This window comes from Nerophis ophidion, linkage group LG05 (assembly GCF_033978795.1).
Source record: "Nerophis ophidion isolate RoL-2023_Sa linkage group LG05, RoL_Noph_v1.0, whole genome shotgun sequence".
Lineage (NCBI taxonomy): Eukaryota > Metazoa > Chordata > Actinopteri > Syngnathiformes > Syngnathidae > Nerophis > Nerophis ophidion.
The window spans coordinates 17,468,943-17,486,221 of NC_084615.1; the positions used below are offsets into that span (position 1 = coordinate 17,468,943).

The 17,279-nt window shown below is 37.4% G+C and overlaps 1 protein-coding gene across 3 annotated transcripts in view; it reads left to right on the top strand.

Annotated features, from left to right (window-relative positions):
- Positions 1-671: 671 nt before the first annotated feature.
- The window catches only part of fibpa (fibroblast growth factor (acidic) intracellular binding protein a), a 59,126-nt gene continuing 42,518 nt past the window's right edge, over positions 672-17,279 (top strand). For 2 of the 3 annotated variants that reach the window (XM_061900255.1, XM_061900253.1), the window contains exons 1-3: positions 1,039-1,129; positions 7,209-7,407; positions 13,114-13,240. In XM_061900255.1, coding sequence (XP_061756239.1) covers positions 1,039-1,129; positions 7,209-7,407; positions 13,114-13,240 — 417 coding nt within the window. Of the gene's footprint in view, positions 962-1,038; positions 1,130-7,208; positions 7,408-13,113; positions 13,241-17,279 lie in introns of those variants that run through there. The other variant, XM_061900254.1, reaches the window with a different exon arrangement.

Consider the following 17,279-nt stretch of genomic DNA (forward strand, 5'->3'; position numbering starts at 1 on the left):
TAAGCGGTAGAAAATGGATGGATGGATAGCCCTAAATCAGTAGTGTCTCAAAGGGCTGCACAAACCACAACACAAACCACTACGACATCCTCGGTAGGGCCCACATACTGTACATGTGTGCATTATACTGTATATGTGTGTGTGATACTGTACATGTGTTTGTGTGTGTGAGTGTACATGTGTTTTGGGAGGAGATGAGAGATTAGCAGAGAAACAATTAGTGTGGAAATGTCCCTATTCACCATAGAAGTGATTAAATTTGGTATTTTTATAAATGACTGTGACATAGAAATGTTTTTCAACTCTATTATGCTTCAGACAACAATTTTTATTACATAAATATCGATTTATGAAAGTATGGCCTACATTTTCTATTTGGTTTAATGGTTTACAACTGTCAATCAAATCTTGGGAAATGATTAAAAATACAAAAGCCCCTGAATTGATATATTTTTAAAAAACATTTAAAGTGATTTAGGTTGCCCTTTTGACATTTTTTTTGAAAATTATTATTATTATTATTCATTATAATATTTCTTACTGTATTTGTATTTGATTTTGTTTTCTTTCCTTGATTTTGAAAGTGCTTTGAGTGTTGGGTGAATTATATTTGTATTTTTAAATACAAAAATAAAATAAAAAATACGCTGGCCAAAAAAAAACTATTTCCGGTGACGTCGACACCCGGAAAATGAGTGGCTCCTGTTGTTGTTGACAGTTCACATCCCCAACATTGACAAACATCGACCTAAAGAAAACGTAGTTTTTATTTTAAGGTCGGCGTTAGCTTATTGTCGCACCGTACATCTCCCGTCGTACTGGTGCAGTTGTTTATTGCCATTGACGCGACAAACTTCGCGACGTAGCATGGGCAGCTAGCATGTAGCAAACACTTGAGCTAACACGAGAGTTAGCATCGTGGTTTGCCGCCAAAAGGTGTGCGCGAGGACATTGTAACAAGGTATCGTGTCGCCGTTACTAAATGTGTAACACTCCACCATCCACAACTCTTTATTGTGGCTTTTTGGCGTGTTCTCAATGCAGATGGCGGTCGAGCTGGATGTGTTTGTGGGTAATACCACTATCATGGACGAGGAGGTTTATCAGCTCTGGTTGGATGGATACACAGGTAATGTATGACGTCATCCATTGGCCGGGTTACAGGTGAGCTGAGGCCTTTCCAGTACTGCACACGTAAATATGCAGTACGTTAGGGCTGGGCGATATTGCCTTTTTTTGATATCGCGATATTTTTAGACCATATCGCGATATACAATAGAACAATATTTTGCCTTGGCCTTGAATGAACACTTGATGCATATAATCACAGCAGTATGATGAATCTATGTGTATACATTAAAACATTCTTCTTCGTACTGCATTAATATTTGCTACTTTTAAACTTTCATACAGAGAGGGAAATCACAACTAAGTCAATTAACCAAAGGTGTATTTATTGAAGTTATTAAGCAATGTCATTTCCAAAACATAAAGATTGTCAGAGACATCTTAAGTGTCAAATAAAAATGAGCTGCATAATAGGAAATGAAATAGTATTCGTCCTTCACTATGTGGTATGTTACTACGGTTATGAAATTCTCTTCATTCTCTAGCGAGTGACTTTTCAAATGATGCTACATATTAGCAGTAATGCTACTTTTTTTAGCAACGCTTTTCCCCCCACACTTGACAAATTACAGTTGTCTGTTCGACATATTCCCACTTGAAGCCGAACCACCGCCAGACGATGGAAACCCTGCTGTTTTATTGGGAATTAAAGGCCTATTGAAATGAGATTTTCTTATCGAAACGGGGATAGCAGGCCCATTCTATTTGTCATACTTGATCATTTTGCTATATTGCCATATTTTTGCTGAAAGGATTTAGTAGAGAACGTCGACAATAAAGTTTGCAACTTTTGGTCGCTAATAAAAAAGCCTTGCCTGTACCGGAAGTAGCAGACGATGCGCGCGTGAAATCACGGGTTGTAGAGCTCCTTACATCGTCACATTTTTTACAATCATAGCCACCATCAGCCAGAGCGATTCAGACCGAGAAAGCGACAATTTCCCCTTTAATTTGAGTGAGGATGAAAGATTCGTGGATGAGGATAGTGAGAGTGAAGGACTAGAAAAAAAAATGGCGAGGGCAGTGAGAGCAATTCAGATGTTATTAGACACATTTACTAGGATAATTCTTGAAAATCCCTTATTTGCTTATTGTGTTACTAGTGTTTTAGTGAGATTATATGGTACCTGACAGTCGGAGGGCGTGGCCACAGATGTGGTGTCCGCCAGTGTCTCTGGTGGGAGGAGGTAATAGTCCGCAGCTGTAGGAGGACGCAAGGTCCGCTCATAACTACGGTAAGAGCCAACTTATTACCACAATTTTCTCACCGAAACCTGCCGGTTGACATGTGGTAGGGAACTATGTTCGCTTGACCGCTCTGTTCCATAGTAAAGCTTCACCTTCGGGAATTTTAAACAAGGAAACACCAGCTGTGTTTGTGTGGCTAAAGGCGGCCGCAATACACCGCTTCCCACTTCCATCTTTCTTCTTTGACTTCTCCATTATTAATTGAACAAATTGCAAAAGATTCAGCAACACAGATGTCCAGAATACTGTGTAATTATGCGATTAAAGCAGATTACTTATTGCTTGGATCGGGCTGGAAAAAAATGTCCGCTACAACCGGTGACGTCAAACGCACGCGTCGTCATACCGCGACGTTTTCAACAGGACACTTCGCGGGAAATTTAAAATTGCAATTTAGTAAACTAAACCGGCCGTATTGGCATGTGTTGCAATGTTAATATTTCATCATTGATATATAAACTATCAGACTGTGTGGTCAGTAGTAGTGGGTTTCAGTAGGCCTTTAAGTTTTCCTTCATTTGTTACCAGATCCGCACCTTCTTTCTCTCGTACGGCTACGTTAGCAGCTAATGTAGCCCATTATGTTACCTCTCTGCTCTCAGAGGGCGGACACGTATGTGACGTATGACGTGACGTATGTAAGAATGTACGCCTGCTTGTCTGTGAGCATGAAAGACAGGAAAGAGTGAGAAGAACCTGAAGTTTACGCCCGCAGCTAAAAGCAACTGCGTGAGAACGTATACTCGAATATTACGATATAGTCATTTTTCTATATCGCACAGAGACAAACCCACGATATATCGTATATATCGCCTAGCCGTACAGCACGTGTTCAGAATCAGAATTGTCCGATACCTGCTCATTCAGCCAAGACACTTTGAAGCCCGTCCGCCCCGGCGCTCAGCGCCAGCTCCGCAGCCCCGTCTCTTCATCGGCATCTCTTCCAGTTTCTCCAAAATGACGTTGGTGTGGCAGAGACCCAGCAGCTGGTCTCCATGGCCAAAAGTCTCCCTGGAGGCAGATCGAGAAGTCCACAAAAAAGCACCGCTGAAGTCATGAGAGTACCACCCCTTGTCACACAGTCCTTAAGGGTCCCTAACCAAAAGGCAAAAAAACCCCAAAAAACACATGAAAAAAGAGAGAAACATCAGGAACACCAAAGGATGACACAAGAGCACAGAGCTCCTACCACCAGAGGCCACTACAGCGGCGCCATCTTGGAAAAAAATTAGGACTGCAATGAACAACTATTTTAATATTTGACAAGTCATAGACTATCTTAAAGGGGAACATTATCACAATTTCAAAAGGGTTAAAAACAATAAAAATCAGTTCCCAGTGGCTTGTTGTATTTTTTGAAGTTGTTTTCAAAATTTTACCGGTCCCCGAATAGCCCTCAAAAAAGCTTTAAAGTGCTTGATTTTCGCTATTTGCGCTACGACTATCCATTTCCCTGTGACGCCATACAGTGCTACCAATGTAAACAAACAATGCCGAATAGCACAGCAAGATACAGCGACATTAGCTCGACATTAGCTCGAATTCAGACTCGGATTTCAGCGGTTTAAGCGATTTAACAGATTACGCATGTATTGAAACGGATGGTTGGAGTATGAAAGTATTGAAGAAGAAACTGAAGCTATTGAGCGATTAGCTATTGACGCTATTCATAGCCATAGCATGGCCGAATAGCTGCGTTAGCATCGCCGGTAAAATGTGCGGACCAAACGATCAGGACTTTCGCATCTTGTGACACTGGAGCAACTTAAATCCGTCGATTGGTTAATTGTTTTTTTCGCATTAAATGCGGGTGGAAGGAAACGTATTATTGCAAATGCATCTGCAGGTTATCCATACATCTCTGTGCCATGCCTGCTTTGGCACCGCTGGTAAATAGCATGTTAGCATCGATTAGCGCAGCATGTTAGCATGGATTAGCTGGCAGTCAACATCAACAAAACTCACCTTTGTGGTTTAATTGACTTTATAATTGCAACTGCATCTGCAGGTTATCCATACATCTCTGTGCCATGTCTGCTTTAGCACCGCCGGTAAATAGCATGTTAGCGTCGATTAGCGTAGCATGTTAGCATCGATTAGCTGGCAGTCACGCCGCGACCAAATATGTGTGATTAGCACATAAGTCGACATCAACAAAACTCACCTTTGTGATTTAGTTGAATTTATCGTTGCAAATGCATCTGCAGGTTATCCATACATCTCTGAGCCATGTCTGTCATCGCCGGTAAAATGCGGAGAGACTCTGGCACATTCAATGGGGGTCTGGCGGCAGACACTTTCGCATCTTCGGGCCAGTGGTGCAACTTGAATCCCTCCCTGTTAGTGTTGTTACACCCTCCGACAACAGACCGACGAGGCATGATGTCTCCAAGGTTCCAAAAAATAGTCGAAAAAACGGAAAATAACAGAGCTGAGACCCAATGTTTGCAATGTGTTGAAAATGAAAATGGCGGCTGTGTTACCTCGGCGACGTCACGTTCTGACGTCCTCACCACATGAGCGATAAACAGAAAGGCGTTTAATTCGCCAAAATTCACTCATTTAGAGTTCGGAAATCGGTTAAAAAAACATATGGTCTTTTTTCTGCAACATCAAGGTATATATTGACGTTTACATAGATCTGGTGATAATGTTCCCCTTTAACAATTAGTCAGATTATAAAGCATACACATATTCAGTGGCTCTAATTTAGCCATCAATTTTTAAATTCAGCTTGAGATACTTTTAGGCATGTGCTTACGAACAACAAAGATGGATGATTCATTCATAAATATACTGTATCTGTATACTGTATCTACAGTCATGATCAAAAGTGTACATACACTTGTAAAGAAACATTATGTCATGGCTGTTTTGAGTTTCCAATCATTTTTACAACTCTTATTTTTTTGTGATGTAGTGATTGGAGCACATACTTGTTGGTCACAAAAAACATTCATGAAGTTTGCTTCTTTTTTGAATTTATTATGGCTTTACTGAAAATGTGAGCAAATGTGCTGGGTCAAAAGTATACATACAGCAATGTTAATATTTGCTTACATGTCTCTTGGCAAGTTTCACTGCAATAAGACGCTTTTGGTAGCCATCCACAAGCTTCTGCTTCAATTTTTGACCACTCTTGACAATTGATGCAGTTCAGCTACATTTTTTTTTATTTTTTACATGGACTTGTTTCTTCAGCATTGTCCACACGTTTAAGTCAGGACTTTGGGAAGGCCATTCAAAACCTTCATTGTAGCCTGATTTAGCCATTCCTTTACTACTTTTGATGTGTGTTTGGGGTCATTGACCTGTTGGAACACCCAACTGCGCCCAACACCCAACCTCCGGGCTGATGATTTTGGCTTGTCCTGAAGAACTTGGAGGTAATCCTCCTTTTTCATTGTCCCGTTTACTCTCTGTAAAGCACCAGTTCTATTGGCAGCAAAATAGGCCCACAGAATAATACTACCACCACCAATCTTGACGGTAGGTGTGGTGTTCCTGGGATTAAAAGCCTCACCTTTTCCGCTCCAAACATATTGCTGGGTATTGTGGCCAAACAGTTCAATTTTAGTGTGATTTGACATCACACGGATAAAAATAAGACCTTCTGGAGGAAAAAAATTGAGCTGTTTGGCCACAAAACCCAGCAATATGTTGGGAATTGTGATCAACAAGTATGTGCTCCAATCACTCTATCACAAAAAAATAAAATTTGTAGAAATGATTTGATACTTAAGACAGCCATGACATTATGTTCTTTACAAGTGTATGTAAACTTTATATTCTGTATATTCTGATCATTCGGTAGTTACAAAGGTTTTAATAACTTTTTAACTTCTGTCAATTTAAAACTAAGGACAGGAAAAGTGCTTAATAAATCAAGTATATTTTGTATTAAAAAAAAATGGCAGTTAATACAACAATACCAAAAAGGAAACTAGTATTTTGTGAGGATGTGTTTAAAAGAGCTGCACACTAATGTATTATTGGTTATTGATTATCTTTTAGCATTTTTAGCAGTCTAATAGACTCAATGCATATTGTTGATTAATTGTTAACATTGTATGTTTAATCTTACGATACTGGCACATTGGTGCCGTATTTTAAGTGTGTGTAAGTAAGTAATTAAGTATACTTTTCAAAGATAAAATCACAAATTGCTGTACAAAACATAAGTGAATTAAAACAATTCAATTAAACCAACATCATGAAATGTGGATTAAAAATTATAGTTAAAAGCTTTACTAAAAAGAGAAGTCTTAAAATGGCGGACTTTGGCTAAAATGATAGTTACATATATTTTTCACGCAAGTTCGTCTCACACTCGTTAGCTAGCTAGAAAGATACAGGCTAAATATCTTACCCAATTGAGACCGCATCCTCCAGATGTTTGATATTCCTCCGCTTTTAATATCGTGTCATAAATACAAGACCTGCTTTGCAAAATGAGCAAGTTATTCATCTTTTTCACCAGAATAGTAGAAAATATTCCCACACTTTACATGTTTTACGTGGTGATGCGAGCGGCTGTGCTGACTCGCTTCCTCCGGAAAAACACGAGTGATGACGTCACGACTGTCGACAAATGTATTAGTCGCCGACAAATGTCATAGTCGACGAATCATTACACTCTTCATATGTATATGCCTTCTTTAATGTAAATATAATTATGTTTGTTAAGCAAGAGAAACATTTGCCACTCAGCAACCGGTTGAAGTTGTCGTCGACCTGTCATCCAAGTCAACTGGGATAGGCTCCAGCTTCCTGCAACCAGCGATATAGAACATTAATTAAGCATTCACGACTGATTTGTGCACTTTTCACAGTGAACGATGCGGTAAAGGTGAGAATGGAGGGCGGCGTGCTGGAAGAGTGTGAAGCCAGCTCGGATGTTCTGCTGAGTGACACCATGGACCAGTACAGAACTTTCCAGATGTGCGAGCGTCTTCTGCACAGTCCCGCCAAACTGGCCAACCAGCTGCTGTTCCAGATCCCACCTCATCGACAAGCCATGCTCATAGAGAGGTGAAGTAGCACAAAGTTACTGTGGAACTTTTGAGGTTTTTCCATTTTTTCATTTCATTTGGAAACTTTTTTTTTTTCACTCTTCCCATCCTAAAAACTAAATACCGTTTATAAAGGGGCAGCTTGCAACTTGCTCACGGTTACATTTTTTAAACCCAAAAATATAACAAGTACATCACTGGCTAGCTTATTATACCATTAGTGGTTTAACAGAAGATCTTTTTTAAATGCCTTTCTATATTCAGAGTTTTCCACAGGTCATTAATTAGCATTAAAAGCTATGAAATGGATTTGGTTAAAATTGAGGCATTGAATTGCAGTAAAAAGCATTAAAGACTGATGTGCCAGATGCACTACCGTATTTTCCCGATCATAGGGCGGACCAGATTATAAGGCGCACTGTCGATAAGCGGGTCTATTCAGGTCTTTTTCCCCAAAAAAGCGCTTCGGATTATAAGGCGCGATAAAAGGGTCATATTATGATTTTTTTCTAAATGTGGTCTACATAATATGTGATGGTGGTTCTTTGCTTACAATGTTGCATAGATGATGTTTTACACATCATCTTCAAGTCGCTTCTGACAGTCTCTTCAGGATTCGCCGTTTTGTGGACGGTCTTATTTAGGGGCCTCCACTTCGACCAGCGTCTTCTCTCCGTCATCTTTGTTGTGGCGGTGTAGCGTGCAAGGACGGGAGTGGAAGAAGTGTCAAAAGATGAAGCTAACTGTTTTAATGAAATTCAGACTTTACTTCAATCAACGACGGAGCAGCATCTCCTCTTCTGTGGCTGACTTGTGCAATAACAACGCCGGAAATGTGTCCCGTGAAAAACCGTCAGACTGGAACTCTGTAGTAACTAAAGTTCCTTGAGTGAATAATGTAAACTCACTACACCGGTAGTTTTTAGAGCTTCCATAGCGAGTTTCCTGAAAGATATAAGTTAGAACTTTACACTACTTTATATTACAAATTGCAATAGCGGAGGATGAATGTTCCATAACAAAAATATAGAGAAAAATAAGGACTACAAAGACGGAGGTGCGCAAATTTTCAGGACTCATGCAGATCTCAAATAGACATCTGCAGGTACAAGGAAAAGTTGCTTTTGCATGATATTGTGAAACAAAACGCCAGATAATTTCCTGCTAATGGAGGCCACACACATAGTAATACTTGTATCTCTGCTTACGGCAGCTGTAATATGCCGACAATCCAAGCGATGCGGCTTCAAAGTCATACTAAAACATTTTGACAGATTTTTGAGTGCTGTGTGTAATGTTCTTTATTTTCAATGGAACATTTAAAGTTTTGGTGTTGTTTACTGCCATACAAGTACTGTATCTCTTATGTGTGACTGTTGTCATATTGCAGACTACACGTATCTCTTATGTGTGATTGCCATCTACTGGTCACACCTATCATTACACCATGTACCAAATAAATTGCTTCGAGGTCGGTAAGCACAACCAGAAGTATTCCGTACATTAGGCACACAGGTTTCTAAGGCGCCCTGAAAATTAAATGATTTTAAGTGCGCCTTATAGTTAAAAAAATACAGTACTTTAAAGATTTCATACAATTGTTAGCAATAGTCAATTAAAGCAACGATAAATGTAAATTAACTTGATATTGATAGTGTGTTTTTGGCTTTTAAAATGGAAAATAAGCGGAAAATAACTGACAAAAATAAATGCAGGCTGCATAGTCTACAATTACTGTGCTAGAATAAATAAAGTTTAACAAAATGAATAATAAATATGTTTCTTAAATCAACTGTCGATTAAATCTAAGTGCAAATAAAAATACAGCTTCACCGCTTTAGTCATAAAATTTTTGCGCCGAAGAATCTTCTCTATGACTTTTTAGCTCCAGACTTCTATATTTTGATGTTGTCATTACTGCAACAAGTGGTGGAAAAGTGTATTACAACTGAGTACCTCTGCGGCCCACACGGACTACGGCTGAGAAACATATTTTTTGGTGGCCCTCTAGAGCAGTGGTTCTCAAATAGGGGTATGCGTACCCCTGGGGGTACTTGAAGGTATGCCAAGGGGTACGTGAGATTTTTTTTTTAAATATTCTAAAAATAACACAAATTCAAAAATAAACAAAGCAGGATATTATGACCATACCCATCCATTATTTGTTAAATCAAAACTTATGAAATTTCAAGATATTGTTTATTATAAAATAACACAGATAATGTTCAAAGCAAAAATAAATACTCTTCCAGAAGGAATTCAAAAATACTTCTCTCTACAGATCAGCAAATACAATCTAAGAGATGAATCTAAGTTTATTTTACCAAAAGCAAGACTAGTTGTTAAACGTAGATGTTTATCTGTTCTCGGTGTTAATTTGTGGAATTCTGTTGGTAAAGAAATAAAAATGAGTGACTCAGTATTTAATTTCAAAAAGAACATGTCACAATGTATTTTAAAAAGTTATGTGAACTATAAATTTATGTTTGTTTGGTTAAATGTTGTATTTAGAACGTATGTATGTTTATCTATTTACAGAAAAGTGTATGTGTGTAGGTACATATTTTTGTATTATTTGTTGGGGGGCAGCCTGAATGTGGATGCTGAATGACTATATTTCTTTTTGTGTTGCAGAATTATTAGAAAAGGTAACTTAATTGAATGTAAAAAATGTATGTTGGGCATATAAGCTTTTTTGCTTCTGCCTGTTTCAGTCATGTTATTCATTTTTGAATCGTGATCTATGTTTGAATGTGTTTTTGTTAGACTGAAAATAAACTGAAACTGAAAAACTGAAAAAATCCTTTATAAATATATTTATTGAATAATACTTAAAAAAAATCTGAATGTAAGTCCATAAACTGTGAAAAGAAATGCAACAATGCAATATTCAGTGTTGACAGCTAAATTTTTTGTGGCCATGTCCCATAAATATTGATGTTAAAGATTTATTTTTTTGTGAAGAAATGTTTAGAATGAAGTTCATGAATCCAGATGGATCTCTATGACAATCCCCAAAGAGGGCACTTTAAGTTGATGATTACTTCTATGTGTAGAAATATTTATTTATAATTGAATCACTTGTTTATTTTTCAACAAGTTTTTAGTTATTTTTATATATATTTTTTTCAAATAGTTCAAGAAAGACCACTACAAATGAGCAATGTTTTGCACTGTTATACAATTTAATAAATCAGAAACTGATGACATAGTGCTGTATTTTACTTCTTTATTTCTTTTTTTCAACCAAAAATGCTTTGCTCTAATTAGGGGTACTTGAATTAAAAAAATGTTCACAGGGGGTACATCTCTGAAAAAAGGTTGAGAACCACTGTTCTAGAGCAGGGGTCCCCAAACTACGGCCTTTTTTTTTTTTTTAATATATTTTTTTTAAATCTGTCTTTTCTCATCCATTTTCTACCGCTTGTTACTCTCGGTGTCTCTTAGCCGTTCAGGAAAATCATATTGTCTAAAAATGCATTTTTTCATCCATAACGTGACATCAAGTGCACATTCTTTCAGTCAATTAGTTTGCGAGGAATATATATATATATATATATATATATATATATATATATATATATATATATATATATATATATATATATATATATATATATATATATATATATATATATATATATATATATATATATATATATATATATATATATACACACACACACACACACATGTGTATATATATATATATATATATACACATACATACATACAGCCCGGCCCCGGGCCAAATTGTTTTAACCCAATGCGGCCCCCGAGTGAAAACGTTTTGGGACCCCTGCTCGAGTGGGTGCTTGTGACCCAACAATGGTATGGTTAGGAAACATTGTTACTATTATATGTTATGATTACATTAGTGCTTAATTTGGCAATAGTTGGTGTGAACTGTTTAGCTATTTAACATTATTATTGTCAAATGCTTACAATTTTGTCTATACAGACAACTGTATGCTTTTGACTGTATGTAACCATAATGTGCCGTAGGACATGGTCATAAAATTTGATTTCAGTTGCATTAAAAAGGCATTAAATTGAAAATTAAATCAGATTTGCTGATATCTGCAGAAACCCTGATATTTTTCACAATGACTACTTATATTGACGTACACCAGCGCTTCTCTATTGTGTTCTGCTATGTTTATTCTAGGAGAAAGAAAACATTTTGCGCCCTGCCCCCCACTCTCCGCCGCAATTATAAATAATTTAGTTTGTCAATGAAATTGTCGTAGGTGCACCACACCACTCCTCAAGAGAGGATGGGTCAAAGGCAGAGACTACTTTTATACGTGTTATACATGTGACGGTAAAGATCGTCTTAACATTAGAGCAAACAAAAAAATTACATATTGATCAAATGACAACTTTTTTAACAATGTTTTTAGTCTGTAACAGATTTTTTTTTTTTTTATTCTTATAAATGGACATTTTTTTACTGACTTGAACCATTTGATAAAAGATACAATTAAATAAACTAAATAAATAATACATTCAAATTGATCAGCAACATTAACTCAGGAGCACAATATATGAAATGGTTTTGACCTAAAAAACAAACATGAATTAAAAAATTTTTTTTAAATCAAAAGTAAGTCAGGATTATGACTACCATGCGGACGTTTTGCAATAAGTAGCTTTTCACAGGGGGGTTTGAAGCATCCATCCGTTCTTTTTCTGCCGCTTGTCCCTTTTGGGGTCGCGTGGGTGTGTGATACTGATAAAGCCGCCATCGCACCGCGCCTCCACTATATGCGAAGGACCGACATCCACATCCGCAAAAGCAGTTTCAGGAAAGGAAACTAACATTTTGCAGTCATGTTGTTGTTCTGGTAGAATTTAAAAACAACGATAGCTAACATGAACGATTTAAACTGCTACCATTGGCTAACAACACACAAAGCCAATGTGCGTGCATGTGTTATATTTTTACGTACCTAGTCTACGTCATTACGTCCTAAAAGACGTAAGTGGGCGAGACATTATTCTTAAAACACATAGAAATGCTAAATAATTTTCCAAATTCAATTAAGTTCAAAATAGGGATAGCACATATTAATGAACATATAAATATTATGTAAATATGTCAGGTTTGTGTATATTTATTATCAAATAACAATAAAAACACAGCAAAAAGTCAGGATTACTACCACCGGCTCATTAACATGCAGGTAAGTGAAGGAGAGTTTAAAAAAAGGTAATAACTTTAACAATAATAATAAAATGAAATAAAAAAGGGATGTATTGCATTGCACACAGCCCAAATAAAGTGCCATAAAAAGTCATACAAGTGTATAAAGAAGCTAACCACTGCATTTAGTTAAGTGGAAAAACAATGAACGTGTTTTTTTAACTTGAGTCATGGATGATGACGGTATCACGTGTGGTGTAATGACATTTATGCTGCGGGGGCGCCTCATTCATTTCACAAGTGTAAAATAAGGTAATGGTAAGGTAATGCTTACTGTGCTGACGTCTTGTGAGGTTTGCTAAAGTTTCACATGATGTCCCCTGCATAATACTCTGTGAGAACACACACAGTGACTTGTCAAAATGACAAATTGAGAAGCTCTAGACTTTAGAGGTTCTCTCATCGCCTCTTTCTAAGAATATCTGCATTTAACGGTCAAATATGTGTTTCTTCCCTGACGTAGTAATTAAGAGTCTTAACCTTAGCTGCCTCCTTTTCAATCTGCCTTTTCTGAATTAGATACTACGCCTTTAAAGATCAATTTGTGCGCGAAGTTCTGGGAAAGAAGCTGTCAAAAGGAACCAAGAAAGACCTGGACGACATCAGTGCCAAGACAGGTGTGACTCTGAAAAGCTGCCGACGTCAGGTAAGTGTAATTTTAATTTTTGACCGGTTAGTTTAGTTTCATGTGCGTCAGGGATTGATTCACATAATTGACAGTAGGGATGTCCGATAACATTTGACTGCCGATATTATCGACAGATAAATGCTTTAAAATGTATAATCGGAAATTATCCGTATCGGTTTCAAATAGTAACATTTATGACTTTTTAAAACGCAGCTGTGTACACGGACGTAGGGAGAAGTACAGAGCGCCGATAAACCTTAAAGACACTTCCTTTGCGTGCCGGCCCAATCACATAATATCTACGGCTTTTCACACACACAAGTGAATGCAAAGCGCACTTGATCAACAGCCATACAGGTCACACTGAGGGTGGCCTTATAAACAACTTTAACACTTACAAATATGCGCCACACTGTGAACCCACAACAAACAAGAATGACAAACACATTTCAGGAGAACATCCGCACCGTAACACAACATACACACAACAGAACAACACCGTAACACAACATACACACAACAGAACAAATACCCAGAATCCCTATGCAGCACTAACTCTTATGGGATGCTACAATATACACCCCCCACAACCCCCTACCCTCCCACCTCAACCCGCCCACCTTAACCTCCTCATGCTCTCTCAGGGAGAGCATGTCCCAAATTCCAAGCTGCTGTTTTGAGGCATGTTAAAAAAAATAATGCACTTAGTGACTTCAATAATAAATATGGCAGTGCCATGTTGGCATTTTTTTTCATAACTTGAGTTGATTTATTTTGGAAAACCTTGTTACATGGTCCAGCGGGGCATCACAACAAAATTAGGCATAATAATTTGTTAATTCCACTACTGTATATATTGGTATCGGTTGATATTGGTATCGGTAATTAAGAGTTGGACAATATTGGATATCGGTAAAAAAGTAATTATCGGACATCTCTAGTTGACAGTTATTTTGCATGGGTGGACCTATTTGTGTTTCTAAATAAGGTTGTAAATGTATTAGCAAAATTTCTGCAGTGCATAGTAATAAAACATATTTGAAATAATCTGGTTGGTTCGGTTTCATGGGCGTCAGTAGTTGATTGACATTGTTGAGTGTTTTTTCATGTGATGACGTAGAGCTGAGCGATATATCGATATACTGGGTATATCCCGGGTTTGTCTCTCACGCAGTTGCTTTTAGCTGCTGACATTACACTACAGGCTCTTCTCGCTCTTTCTTGTCTCCTCACAGAAAGCAAGCGCACCTTGTTACATAGGTCACATACGTATACGCCCTCGCGGAGCAGAGAGGTAGCAGCATGGGTAACGTTAGCTGTGGTGCGAGCTGTAATACGAGAGAAAGAAGGTACGAATCTGGTAACAAATGAAGGAAGAATTAATTCCCATTAAAAACAGCAGGGGGTCCATCGTCTGGCGGTGGTTTGGCTTCAAGTGGGAATATGTCCAACAGACAACCGTAATTTGTCAAGTGTGGGGCAAAAGCGTTGCTACAAAAAGTAACATTACGTCTTGTATGGGTGTATGTGTGAATGTGTGTGTCTTTGTCGTCTTACTTGTTGTTTGTGCCATGTGGTCCTGGTTGGTTCGACCTGAGTGGGGTGTGAGGGTGCGTGGGTGGTTTTAGGGGTAAAGGTATGAAGAATTCACTGACTTTAAAATTGTACTGTTTCGACTTGCACCTTTTCTCTGTATATGTGAAAAAGTCAATAAAAAAAGTTGGATTAAAAAGTAACATTACTGCTAATATGTAGCAGCAATTGAAAAGTCACCTGCTAGAGAATGAAGAGTGCTTATGCCGCATGTTAACATCTCCATTTGGTGCCACACGCCTACACCATCATGCACAAAAGTGCACTTTATTTGTTTTAAACTATTGTAGTGGCATTCTGTACAAAAAGTGCACTTTAATTTAGTGTTGTTTTGATATGTCATCTTAGTGACATCATGCACAAAAGTGCACTCATAGCTTGTTTTAAAATGTCTCTGACAATGTTTCACTTTCTGTTTTGGAAATAGCATTAATGTGTGTGCCACTGCTTAATAATTGTTTAATAAATACACTTTTGCTAAATTGACTTATTCCATATGTTCCTTGACTGCACTTAAATGTAGAATATATGTAGAATATATTTATATTATCCATATATTATATATATATATAATATATGTTATATATTATTTATAATTATTATTGTCTATTGTGAGGGAACTGTGGTGCTGAATTTCCCCCAGGGATCAATAAAGTACTTTCTATTCTATTCTATTTGTTTTCCCTCCCTGCATTAAAGTTTAAAGGTTGCATATATTAATGCAGTATGACGAAGAATGTTTTAATTTTGACACATAGAATCATCATGCTGCTGTGATTATATGCATCAAGTGTTCATTCAAGGCTAAGGCAAAATATGGAGATATATAAGGTGTATCGCGATATGGCCTAAAAATATCGAGATATTAAAAAAAGGCAATATCGCCCAGCCCAACATTGACCTACTTGTGTAGCTAAATAAGGTCGTCAATGTATTAGCAATATTTCTGCAGTGCCAAGTAATAAACATGATTTGAAATAATCTGGTTAGTTCAGTTTTATGTTTGACAGTGGTGGATTGACGTAGTTGATAGTGTTTTTCATGTGTTGTCCTACTCGTGTACCTAAATAAGGTCGTGCAGAGTAATAAACATTGTTGGAAATAATCTGGTTAGTTCAGTTTCATGTGTGTAAGTAGATGACGAGTGTTTTTTCATGTGTTGACCTACTCGTTTGGCTAAATAAGGTCATGAATGTATTAGCAACATTTCTGCAGTGCACAGTAATAAACATTGTTTAAAATAATCTGGTTAGTTCAGTTTCATTTGTGTAAGTAGATAAGTGTTTTTTCATGCGTTGATCTACTCGTTTGGCTAAATAAGGTCATGAATGTATGTATTAGCAACATTTCTGCAGTGCACAGTAATAAACATTGTTTAGGATAATCTGGTTAGTTCAGTTTCATGTGTGTCGGTGGTTGATTGATATAGTTGACAGTGTTTTTTCATACCTTGACCAACACGTGTAGCTAAATAAGGTCATGCAGAGTAACAAACATTCTTTGAAATGATGTGGTTAGTTCAGTTTCTTGGGCGTCAGTGGTTGAATGACACAGTTGACAGTGATTTTTCATGCCTTGACCTACTCGTGTAGCTAAATAAGGTTGTGAAAGTATTAGCAACATTTCTGCAGTGCACAGTAATACACATTATTTGAAATAATCAGGTTAGATCAGTTTCACGTGCGTCAGTGATTGATTGACATAGTGGACAGTGTGTTTTATTTGTTGACTTACTCGTGTGGCTAAATAAGGTTGTGAAAGTATTAGCAACAATTCTGCTGTGCACAGTAATAAACATAGTTTAAAATAGTCTGGTTAACTCAGGTTCATGTGTCTCAGTAGTTGATTGATATAGTTGACAGTGTTTTTTCATGCCTTGACCTACTCGTGTAGCTAAATAAGGTCATGCAGAGTAATACACATTGTTTAAAATAATCTGGTAAGTTCATTTTCATGTGTGTCAGTGGTTGATCAACACAGTTGACAGTGATTTTTCATGCCTTGACCTACTTGTGTGGCTAAATAAGGTTGTGAAAGTATTAGCAAAATTTCTGCAGTGCACAGTAATAAACATTCTTTGAAATAATCAGCTCAATTGACAGCTAGTAGGCAGGGCTCTGATTATGTACAGTAGGTGATGCTCACATGTGGGTTCCATTTGATCATTTCTCCACTCTCGTTTTCCAAACTATTCATACGCGCCTTTCCTCTCGCTCATTTCCTGTGAGAATACAGCTTTAGGAAAAAATGCCTTGAGTCATCTTAAAGAAAAGTGAGTTTTGATGTTGTCACGGTACGTAGCAAAAACAAAATTGGACGTCACACATCTATTAAATTCTTACTACAATCATCATATATGTTTTATAGCAGTGGTTTTTCAACTGGGGGTACGCGTACCCCCGGGGGTACTTGAAAGTATGCCAAAGGATATGTGAGATTTTTCAAAAATATTGTAAAAATAGCA